The following is a 12,785-nucleotide window of genomic DNA, read 5'->3' as shown; positions in this document are numbered from 1 at the left end:
TTCTGATATTCCATTTGTACCTTGACGGTAGGCCCTGACACCTCATCATCTCTTTCCATTCAGGTTAGCCACATATCTCTTTTATGGCAAGATGCTTGGCCCCTACACCTGTCCCTCTATCAAACCTTAACTTCTCAACACCAGGTATAGAGCCACTTCCCTCAATACAACACCTCACTCAGTGGTTTGCTGACCTCACTGGGGTTTCATTTGTCTGATAAGAAAAAGGAAAAAAACCCAATGTATGAAGAGAAACTCTAACAATGTGGATACTTACATCCCTATCGGGTCTCAGAGCTGCAACAAATTCTTTGTAGTTTATGTAGCCATCTTCATCTTTATCAAATATATTGGCCACAGCCTCCATTTCTAGTTTTGTTGTGGGGAATTCTGGTAATATAAAAATATATCACATTAGACAGAATAACTGTGGGGAAACTGAATCCCAAAAGATGAAAATTAAATTAAAATTCTTGTGAATGGATTTGATAGACGGAAACTGAAAGAAGCCTATTTTGTGTGTGTGCATGTATGTGTACATTTGTGCTTCTCTGAAAATCTTTGAGCCACAAGCAAGGACTAATGTTACTTTTGTTATTTTCCCTGTCAACAAAATATCTGTTAGCTTTTCACTTTCAAAACCATGTGTCATAAGAGATTTCTTTGTTGAAAAGCGAGTAAGGGTAACCAGCTGTTTCACAATGTCCCAACAATATATTCATCTAACTCATGCTAGCATGTAAAAACAGACATAAAACAAGTATTGTAGTAGTAGTAGTAGCAGCAGCAAAAGTAAGAAACTCACTTGAAGATATGATTCCATCAATAAATTCTTTACGAGTGACTTTTCCGTCATGGTCTTTGTCTTGACGCCTGAAGAAGTCCATAATTCTCGACTTATTATGATGCATCCAACGTAGGTAGCGTTTCCGCCAATCATCAAAGTCAAAGTTCTTCATTCTCTCGACTTCATTCATATATTCTTGGGCATCTTGTAGTTTTCTTTGTCGGTCCATAGCCAAAAGCCACACTTGCTGCCATTTGGTAAACAGAGCCCCAACTCGTGGGTTTTTGAATTGAGGATCTGGTGTACGGCGGCCAGTGTCTCGACTAGATGCAAAATAAAAAGTAATATTTAAGAAATTCTTATTCTTCAACAGAAATTTTTTCATCTTTTACAGAGGAATAATATCTGTAAACATAAGTTCTTCATTTATTATATTCACTCCACCCCTGTCAGCTGTTCCCCATCTTGCAACCTCTACCCACGCACACCCCATTCTACTGTCTCCATTCATTTCATACTTTAGCCCCTTCAAACCTGGGCCCCTGTGTCTAACTTTACCCCCCCCCCCACCTCGGCCAAAAAATAATTAGTTGCATACACAGCTCAAGAGTAACGATTTCAGGCAAACCAATGGACAGAATCTTCTTTTTCTACAAGTGTAGTTCATGACTGCTTTACTAGGAATCCAGCAGAGATGAGGTTTCACCTGTTGCTGCTGCTAAAGCAAGAATACAGTGTGACAGGGTTAAGAAACAACACACACCTTATCATCACTACTTTAGCTCTTCCTAGCTCTACCCCATCCTCTCTTCTATCAGATGAGTAGTTGTGTAGCTTCTCTACAGCAAGAAACCCCATTTTGATGTCACTTTGCCTCATTTCCTACTATGAAAGCTGCTTCTTTCAGGGGTCACAGTCTCTTGCTAGATGCAAGGACCAGTCAAGTACCTGTCTTATGGCATCATCAGCCTCACCTGCTCCCACAAAACTGCTGGCCTTGTGCCTAATTCAGAAACCATTATTACAGAGTTACATAAATTGAAGAAAAAAACTAAAAAATACAATTTTAGATCCAAGAGACACTGACAACAGGTGGACTTGTGCAGTTGTCGAGTGGTATCCAAGAGATCGAAACAGGCCACTTGGAAGGTCTCCATGACAATGGAAAGATCTAGTTAACTAATTAGGGTCAAGATGGAAAAAAAATGGCACTATCAAGATAGAATTGGAAGCGTATTGTGACCAGCAGTGTATAACAGCATCTGATGGTCTGGTCAATACTGTGATACATGAATAAAAGACAGGATAGTCATGGTTAGAACTCCTTTAATCATAAGGGTGACCTTGGGGTTAAACAATACCCAATCCTATTGCTCCCTCATCTCCCACAAAGCAAAAAGAACTTTACCTTATATTGCTAAAAGACTTTCTAGTTTTCCTAAATATGGGGATTTGAGAAGATTCTGCTGTCGTTGACAACCGCCTCTTCTCAGTCTTCGTTAATTTATCAATTTCTGGTTGTTTTGATGAGATATCACCTTGTAAGTCCTACAACACAAACAGACAACCAGTGATAATGGATACAATATTGGTTAGGAACAAACAAAAAATATTAAAATAGAATGTTCACTGATTAAAAAGGAAAATATTCATTTCAAGAATCCATTTAGGACAGCAATGATCGTTATAGATTAATTATAATAACAAAAGCAAAGTTACGTAGTTAACAGAAGAGGGAAATAGATAAAGAGAAGGTAGAAAAAATGTAAATGCAAAAATATATAAAGACCTGATGATCTTTTATAAGTTGATTGATAACTTCCAGATTTTCGGGTATAGCCATTTGGTTTTGGTTCAACAATGTACCTTCAGCATCAGCCAGCCATTGAAGCAGATTTTCAAGAATGGCTGCGTTCTGGCGCATAACCTTCAGACCATCTGCCAAACGTAAGCCTCGTTGCCGGGACCAGGAGGTTAACTGGTTAAAGTAAAAAAGAAAAAAATAATTAAAATGTGACAAATTATAGGCACAGATGTGGCTGAGTGGTAAGAATTTGCTTCCTAACCCCATGGTTCTAGGTTCGGTTCCACTGCATAGCACCTTGGGCAAGTGTCTTCTACTTTAGCCTCAGGCCAACCAAAGCCTTCTGCATGGATTTGGTAGACAGAAACCCATTATATATATATATATATATATATATATATATATATATATATATATATATCCACATGTGAATTGTTGGCGATTTTCTTCCTCCTTCTTTTTCTATTGGACTTTGCTCTGTTTCTGAAGAAGAGCGTCTGCTCGAAACGTTATACCATCTTTCTTTCCTTCTGAGCGTCTGCTAATACTTTGCATGTACCACATACTTGCGTTATTTTTGTGTTTGTTCTTCATTTTTCTTTTTGGATTTACTATATGTATGCATATATATCTATGTGTGTGTGTGTGCCTTTGTGTTTGTCCCCCATCACTAAACCCTGAAATGACAGAAACCAATAAAAGGATGAAATTCTTGATGGAACTAAATCCTTCCAGAAATTGTTGGATAAAAGAAAGAAATTTTTACCTCTTCCCACCGAGCCCGTAATACTGAAAGCCAATTTTTCAGTGAGGACAGGGAATCAGGATGGCAACGGGCAATTATTTCTTGACCAATGGTCAAGGCTTCTCTTAAATCGGCTTCTTTAGACAGGAGATTTTCTTCGAATTTCTGGAATTGAGAAAAAAAAAATATATATATATATATATATATTTATATCAAAATCTGTAATATAATTTGAGGTGGTATCTTTTATATGCAAAGTTGAAACTAGTAATTTTTTTTAGTCCATGCTAAAACATCACTTTTTGAGGTGATATTAACCTTTTCGTTACCAGCCTGGCTGAAACCGCTTCTGGCTCAGAGTACAAATGTCTGGTTTTCATAAGTTTTGAATTAAAATCTTCCACCAAATCTTAGTCACAGTTTATGTTCCTAACACTAGCTGAATTGATAACGGAGTTATTTTACGAAATTCTTTGTTATATTTAAAATTAATTGAAAGAAACACAAAGCACCTCAAAATAAATACAGTAACGAAAGGGTTAAAGACTTATTTAACTGTTAAATTATGGAGAAAGTTTGCCAAATAAGCAAAACACAAAGGAATCACATTTTCTTAAGGATTATTGTTATATTTTTACTTTAAATACAAAAATTATAATAATTGTTAGTCTGCCATACAATAAATGTATGATCTCGTTATCAAAAAGTGCTGTAAAATATTCACTTTTCTTGATCATAGCTGTATTCATGTAGGGTTTTTGAAATATCAATTGATGTCCACTGTTCCCTAATGAGACATAAATTGATGTTAGTTTAATGGTTAAAGAGAATACAGACAACCTATCAGTTAACTGGATCAGTTATTTGAATGACTCTGAAGAGACCCTAAAATGATTTGAGCAATTATTAAAATCATATTTCTTGGAAAATTTAGGATAATTCCTTTCTGGACTCCTGAAAGTAGTATTCATCATCATCATTGTCTAACGTCTATTTTCCATGCTGGCTTGGATTGGACAGTTTGACTGGGGACTGGCAAGCCAGGAAGCCACACCAGGCTCCAATCTGATCTGGCAATGTTTCTATAGCTGGATGCCCTCCCTAACGCCAACCACTCCAAGAATGTAGTGGGTGCTTTCAGAGTACAGAAAGGAATTATCTTAAATTTTCCTTGAAATATGATTTTAATAATTGCTCAAATCATTTCAGAGTCATTATTATTATTATTATTATTATGAAAGTATTGAACTGGCAGAATGGTTAGTCTGCAGGGCAAAATGCTGAGTGGCATTTTGTCTGTCTTTACATTCTGAGTTCAAATTCTGCCAAGGTCAACTTTGCCTTTCATCTTTTTGGGGTTGATAAAATAAGATACCAGTTGAGTACTGGGGTTGATGTTATCAACTCACCCCTCCCCCTGCAAGATTTCAGGCTTTGTGCCGATAATAGAAAGATTATTATTAAGGCAGCAAGCAGGAAGAATCATTGGAATGTCAGACAAAATGTTAGCATTTTTTCTGACTCTTTACATTCTGAGTTCAAATTCTGCCAAGGCTGACTTTGCCCTTCATCCCTTCAGGGTCGCTGTAGTCAACTTGTCCCCTCCCCACACATTTCAGGCCTTGTGCTTTTAGTAGAAAGAACTACTTTCGTCCTTATTACATTTCTTATTATTTCATGAATGTTTTAAACAATATTTCCAACAACTTTCAGAATGAATGAAATACCTTGTGGTCATCCCTCAGCTTCAGCAAAGCCTGTTCATCATCAGGGAAAGATCCTTGATAGCGAAGCTGCCTTTCTGCTTCAGCTAACCAATCCAATAAACTCTGGGCCTTTTTATGGAAGTCTTCAGCCTTTAAATTAAAAAAAAACACAGAAAAGACAAATCATGTGTGTGTGTGCAAATAAGAGACATTTGAGAAGAGTGATAATCAGTTAAGCTTAGAAAGCCATTCATTGCTTGTTCTTTTCTTTAGATTTCATTTCCCTTTTCAAAGCAGTTGATGTTTATGTCTCCCCAAAATATTTTTTTCGACACCATTTTGTAGTTTTCTGAATAGTGAAGGCATGTGGCTTAGCGTATTTAGCTCATGATTTTAAGATCGCGAGTTCATTTCCCAGCAGTGCAATGTATTCTTAAGCAAGACCTTTTATTTCATGTTGTTCCAGTCCACTCAGCTGGCAAAAATGATTAGTACCTATGTTTCAAAGGGCCAGCCTTGTCACATTGTGTAACACTATATCTCCCTGAGAACTACATGAAGGGTATGTGTGTCTGTGGAGTCCTCAGCCACTTGTATGTTAATTTCACAAGTAGGCTGTTCCATTGATCAGACCAACTGGAACCCTGACGGATTGCCAATTAACATTTTTAATTTTAAATATTTACCTTTTAGCTTAAGCATCTAAAAGTGTTGTGCTGATTCTGACTAAGGATTATGTTAACAGTACGAGTATATGTGGGATACTCAGTCACTTATGGCTAAAATTCAAAGAGGAGGAGTGAAGTTGAAACATCTAGAGTACTCAATGTTGAAATCGCTGGAATATCTATTTACATTTACTACATGTTCTGGGCATGATGTTAAGCTGCACCCTGAAGTTCCCTTGAGCAGGGGTAGCATTCTATCAGCTCTCCAAGCTTGGGTTACGGTGAAGCTGTTGGCAGCAGGACACTGGATATCATGAGAGGCTGGAGAAATGACTCACTTGATTTTCCTGATCAATGTCTTGCATAATACAGAGAACCACAATGTATTTTATGCAGCAGAGATGAACCTCTTTGTTAGTTGGTACTGTGATTGAGAAAGGAAACTTAGGGACTCCATCTCTTGTGTTGTCCCCTGCCCACCCCCTATGATGTAACTGACAATGTGCAGACTGACACAGGGCAGACAGGGGTGGAGAGCCAGAGTGGATCAATAATTTGAGCCTTCAGTCCAAAGAAGAAGACATGTTTATAGCTGACAGGTTTGTATTGTCTGCGTATAAAGTTACACCAGTTTTATTTTGATAGCTGATTGGTTAAGATTTTAGGTTCAGTCTCACTGCACGGCAGCTAGTCCAAGTGTCTTCAGCTGCAGCCCTGGAATGACCAATTTGGTCGAGAGAAACTGAGAGAAGCTTGTGTGTGTGTGTGTGAGAGACTGGTGGTTGTAGATGAGCATCACCATTGTGCATGTGAGGTCATTCATTTCAAGTCTTCCATGAAAGACCTGTCTAACCATGGGGAAAAACACCCTAGCTTGGAAACAGGTGAGGGTTGGTAAGAAAAAGAGCATCTGGCCATGGAAAAAAAATCTACCTCAATGAATTCCATCCGATCAATATGAACATGGAATAATGGTTATAATATTCAACCAAATTAATTGAATAACCCTAATGAAATCTGCTGATGGCTTTATAATACTTTTCACATCTTAAAGGAAACTAACCATTCTGTGAGCTTGTTCTAGACGTCCTTGTTTGTTAACACTCAATGTACATATACGGTCCCATAGAGTTGTTAGCTCTATCAACTGTGCTTGCTGTTCACTTGTGTCTTCTTCGGATTTTCCTATCAGTTCTTCGGCAGCATTGCGTACAAAAGAAACAGTCTTAGATCTGGCACCCAATTCTTGTTGGAAAGCCTGAGAAAGAGAAAAGAAATTAATATTTCTATCAAATTTAGAATAAGCATTAGAAGCATAAAATGTGTCAGGTATTTGATGGTTGTCCCAGAAGCGTGAAATACACCAAGTATTTAGGATTATTGTTAGAAATGTGAACTACACAAAGTGTGGCAGAAAAATCTCCCCTATTTTACACAGCCATCGGCATGGCACTAGTAAAGTTAGGCAGATGGCAATAATGTCTTCATGTAGCTAATTCTTTACCGTTTTCTTTTTAGTTATCATCATGGTTTGAACTTGCGTACAGCATGTATTTGTTGACTATGATTTTTTTTATGCATCCTGCATCATAATTTATAAGTCAGAAATGTGTTGCACGTCTCAACTATAAAAATAAAAACACTGCTGTTTTCTTTAAAAAGTCATTGATAATATAATTTAATATAATCTTGCTGTATATTTTGAAATTTTATTTATGAAATAAAGTGTAAAATACCATTTAAAAGCTGAATGTAAATCATTAGACATTAGTGGAAATGAGATAAAATGAGTCGATAAACAGAAAAGCATGTGAAGACTTAGTTTCTTGTTGGAATTGAACCTTGATTCTTATGGTTCAACTGAAATGTCTTTTTCATCCATAACATCCCAGTTTTTATTGATCTCATTAGATAATTCAATATCTGACCAGATCAATACAGTCAGCTTTATATTGACATTTTCCATCCATGGAAATTTTAATAGGGTCAATAAAATAAATACTATATTCTAAAAACAAACAAACTAACAAAACAAACCCTCGACAGTCGAGGTGAAAGAAGTCTGCTTACCTTGTGTATTTCTGTAAGGTTGTTAACAGTTTCAATATCACCATGGACAGGTTGATCTTCAGACAAACTGGGTTCAGATTTTGATAACCAGTCCAACAGAGCTTGCAGTGCATCATTGAATTGACCAGAGAACAGTAGAGCCTCTTCTAGATTTCTTTGTCTGAACAAATGAAAAATAACAATTCATAACTTTCAAGAAGAGAATGAGAAATCCTTTTCTTGTAAAAGAATGTCTCAATGATATATTTGTCTAACCCATACTAGCATGGGAAAACGAATGTGAAAAAAAAAATGAATGAATGAATACGACCAAAATAAATAAATTTATTTTGGTAGTTTTGACTTTAAGAGTCCCTCCTAGCATGTGATAAATAAATATATTTAACAGAAAAATTGATGGTTTTTTTCTCTTATGAGCTTTTTCATGCTAACTACTTGATAAATTCTTATAAAGATTTTATCCTATTTTTAAATTATATATATATATATATATAGTTTTTATTGAAACCAAATCTTGTTCAACATGATTTGAGCACTCCTCTATCATTTGGCCAACATAGATCAATGTGTGTGATAATTTTAGAGGTGGGATGTTGCATTATAATAAATAGCCAATATGGAGAAATATGATACTCTTTGGAGCGTGCGCACACACACACACACACACAAAAGATGAGGAAGAGAAAGTGGTGCATGACTTCTGGATGCCCACCAGACAAGTGAGGTTCTTAAGAGCTAACTCAGTAATCTATCACTAGATCTGTTTATTTGGAGAAAGGATTCTTCATTCAAACAAGAGCACACCATGTAAAAAATGGCATCATTCTGGAGAATTTTTCCATTTAATTAAAACTTTAACATATAATTTGCATTTTTCTGGTTTAGAAGAAGAATAGTAATGCTTCAAACCTCCTCAGGGCCTCCAAAACTGAAGGTAAGAATAAAAGAAGTTATTTCTCTGACAGTAAGCCCATCTCCAAGTTTTTGCAACAGAATTAAGTTTGCTCAAAGTACAAAAGCCAGATGGTGAAGTCAAACCAAGTGATAGATTGAATCTACAACCATGGATATTCTTCAGGAACAAGCACCAACTTCAAACAGAACACTAAATTCTAAGCAAGCATTGTAAAGAAAAAAACTTACCGGGCTACAGACTTCCCACAAACTGTATTCCATCTGCCCTTCAATTCACTCAGTTTTTGTTGAATGGCAGGATGATCGCTAACTGGTGAACGATCTTTTAAGTTACGAGCGGTACGATTTATTGTATCATACACTGGTTGCTTGCTGCCCAGATTTCTTTGAAATTCCTGAAAAATATCAAATAAATATTGTTTTAGATAACTGAATGACATATATAAAAAGTTATAGGCCTTGTTAATTTGAAAGCTTCTGTGTCGCATTTTGCATTTGGAGTTGTTAAAACCAGATTTGTATAAAGATTTATTGAATAAGAGAGAGAGAGAGAGTGTGTGTGTGTGAATATATATATATATATACAATAAATATAAATGGCAGTTACCTTGTGTTTTGCAATTTGAACTTTAATCTTTGCTGGATCATTGCTGATCGATGTGTCTGAATCAAGGATTTTATCTGCTTCGTTAAGCCAGTCAAGTAACTCATTCCATAAATTATGGAACTGAAAGATAAAGCAAAAAGTGAATACAAAAATTATAAACAAATCATAACAAAAAGTGTATTTGCTGTCTGTAAAGTAAAAAATAGAGGAGGGATAAATATTGATAAGAATATAGACATTTTTTTTTTATAGTTATCAAATCAGCAGCTTAAAATTTTCATAATTTTATTTTCTGTCAATTCCTGTAGAGAGAAACAGAAGACAATTTACAGAATTTAGTTTCAGTTCACTGCATTCTGGGTTTGATTCATTGGCACATCTATACTGAAGTTCTCTGGCCACATTGTGGTCACCACCCTGTGACCAGACATTGTCCTTGTGTCTGAGTCCACCAAGTGGTGCTGCTGGAGCTGACTGTCCCATGAGAAGATTGCAGGGAAGAAGCTTTTGAGAAAAAGCTCTCCATGTACGTGGGTCTGGTCAGTGACTGCTAGTGGGATGGTTGGAGAGTGAGGTGTCTCCCAGTGGAGGTTGGATGCAGGGGTTTCACAGCCCGTTCCCTGACCAGAGCCTTCAGCAGTTTGGGCAATGAGGAAGTGAGGAGGAAGGCCATCTGCTGTACCACTGATGCAGAAGAGAGGGCTTCAAGATGGCTGCAGATCAAAAGAGGAGAACCATAGGGTAGCTAGGTGGCCACCTGGACATAAGCAGGGGTTTGATCAGCCCCAGCTGGGTCACCTGGAGGAGGCTGTATGATGTTGAAAGACCCAAAATACCCAATGATACCAGGCACATCACTGAAGATGTGTCCAGATGCATCAGTCATTGATGTAGGCACACAACAAACCAAATAAATACTTTTGATAGCAACCTTTCCAAGACTGTCCTTGGTTCTATGATACAAACTTCATATTTAAAATGATCCAAATTAAGACATTCCATCAAAACTTCAGGTTCATTTCTGTTCCAAACACCAGCTTAAAAATGATAAAGTTATTTTACTAAATTCTTTGTTATTTTCAGAATTGATTGGAACAAAGGTGGTGTATTTCAATAGAAATGTGGTAGCAAACGTGTTAAAATAATAATTGTTATATTTCTTGGTTCAAATTCAGCTGAGGTCAGTTTTGCCTTTCATTATTTCAGGGTCAATAAAATAAGTCCCAGTTGAACACAGGGGTCGGTGCAATTGACTTAACCCCTCCCTCAAAATTGCTGGCCTTGAGCCAAAATTTGAAACCAATATTTATTTCTTGGTATAATTTAAGTGTAGGAACTGGATGCAGTTGATTAACCCTTTTTTTAAACCATATTTCTGCCTTTGGTTCAATTAATTTTGAAAATGAAAAAGCTTCTAATAAAATAAACTGTCATTATGAAGCTGTTTGACCATATTAATATGAAATTAAAATTTAGATCACTTGAAAACAAGAAGTTTCCATCACAGAACCCAACTGATAATGATGGTAACATTAATCTTATAGATAACATGCTATTAAGATCAAATTCTAAGATTACAACCCAAAACAGTTATAAATGCTGTAAAACAGAAACCAAGATTGGTGTTCTATTAACTTAATCATTTCTTCCATCACCTAAACTGAACAAATCTTTTATTACACAAATCATTTCTGCACCAATCTCTTGACAAAGTCTGCAACGTTTCACCTACCTGCCTGGCTTCTTTATAACCTCGTTCTAAATGCCGCGTGCGTTCAGCACTTCGAGACACAATTTTCTCCCACCGATGCTGTACACTTGACAAGAGATTCTTGATAAGGATGACATCCTGTTTTTGACTAAAATACTTCAAATGGGTTCCTCGTTTATCCAAAAGTATCATAGCTTCTCTATTTTGAGCAATATCCTTTTGTAAGCTCTGCAATAAAAAGGGAAAAGAACATTTTTTATTTATCGGTCCTTTACAGTGAAAATGAAATATATTCTTACATTCTTCAAAATAGTTTCTATGACCTCTTGGTCTTCTTTTAGCCTTTCAGCTCCCTACAGGGCATAAAGCCATCAACAGATGCCTTGTCAGTGCTCCTGTTTCTCTCTGATGCCCATGCCCCGTGACTGGCTCCTGTGCCGGTGGCACGTAAAAAGCAGTATCCAAATGTGATCAATGCCAGGCCCACCAGCCTGGCTCCTGTGCCAGTAGCATGTAAAAAGCAGTATCCAAACGTGGCCAATGCCAGGCCCGCCTGACTGGCCCTTGTGCTGGTGGCATGTAAAAAGCACCCACTACACTCTCGGAGTGATTGGCATTAGGAAGGGCATCCAGCTGTAGAAACATTGTCAGATCAGATTGGAGCAACCGCTGGCTCTCCAGCCCTCAGTCAAACCATCCAACCCATGCCAACATGGAAAACGGACACTAAACGATGATAATGATGAAAAATAAGAGAAGAAAGGTTTCTAAGTTTTGTTTGCTCCAACATAATTAAATTGTACATGTGGTATAGAAGGTAAAAGACATTTCACCTATGACCATCACATCTGTTCGCTCCAATATAATTATATAGAATCTATTTCAATGATGTAGTTTAGCTCCTGGACAGACCTGACTGAGAACACATACAACTAAAGACATTTGACCTGTGACTAACCCATTTTTTAAGGACTACATTATCCAATATGACCATCCTTGCTTAATGGATGTAATTTAAGGTAGATTTACCTAGCAAATGAAGAAACTGCATAGAGGTGCTTTCATTGGCTCATCCATTGTGATGGTGATCCTGTTTAACCCCAGGCCAAGCTTGATGGAAAAGAACTATGATCAAATGTGTATTTTTTCAGTTTGTGCACTTAGGGTTACATTATCTGATGTGTCTTTCCATTTTAAGGTCAGTCATTTGAGAGAGAATCGGCTGCTGTTTCTAGCAAGCCAACATGCTAGCTTAATAGGGTGTCCATTGCAATAATCAATACTGTTGTTGTTTAGTGTGAAGCCAACTTCCATCAAACAGTCCTATGAAAAAAGGTATTCCAGCCTTGCCCACCTTGTCATTTTAGGTGCATCTAGGATTACATTATACAACTTGCCCTGTTACTTTTCGAAACTAATGTGTGATTGTGAAGGTGCATGGCCTAACGGTTAGGGTGCTGCACTCAATCACAAGATCACAGTTTCAATTCCCAGACTGGGCAATGCATTGTGTTCTTGAGCAAAACAATTTCATGTTCAGGGAAATGTTGTGATATTGGTGATTTATGTTGCTATAGAAACCAGCTCTCTGGGTCCTATATATATATATATAAGTAAATAAATGGAATTGAATGCAGATGTTATTAAAATTCTTTTACTTTCGACATATGTTTCGAAGACAACATTGGTTTTATACCAAAGGAATAACACACTTATAGAGCGATCTTACAAATGTAAACACTGGCAGAAACATACCTTTAGCTCATATAAGT

General features: G+C 36.9%; 1 protein-coding gene across 1 annotated transcript in view; it reads right to left on the bottom strand.

The window, feature by feature from the left end:
• Nucleotides 1-12,785, bottom strand: part of LOC115215546 (microtubule-actin cross-linking factor 1) — a 318,219-nt gene that overhangs the window by 31,370 nt on the left and 274,064 nt on the right. The window contains 11 exon segments of the mRNA XM_036505700.1: nucleotides 278-390; nucleotides 806-1,110; nucleotides 2,196-2,335; nucleotides 2,577-2,765; nucleotides 3,358-3,501; nucleotides 5,064-5,192; nucleotides 6,774-6,968; nucleotides 7,781-7,940; nucleotides 8,924-9,090; nucleotides 9,303-9,422; nucleotides 11,035-11,241. Of these exon segments, the coding sequence (XP_036361593.1) occupies nucleotides 278-390; nucleotides 806-1,110; nucleotides 2,196-2,335; nucleotides 2,577-2,765; nucleotides 3,358-3,501; nucleotides 5,064-5,192; nucleotides 6,774-6,968; nucleotides 7,781-7,940; nucleotides 8,924-9,090; nucleotides 9,303-9,422; nucleotides 11,035-11,241 (1,869 nt within the window).

The sequence above is a fragment of the Octopus sinensis genome, linkage group LG9 (genome assembly GCF_006345805.1).
Source record: "Octopus sinensis linkage group LG9, ASM634580v1, whole genome shotgun sequence".
NCBI classification, from domain to species: Eukaryota; Metazoa; Mollusca; class Cephalopoda; order Octopoda; family Octopodidae; genus Octopus; species Octopus sinensis.
This window is presented reverse-complemented; position numbering and strand designations above follow the sequence as displayed.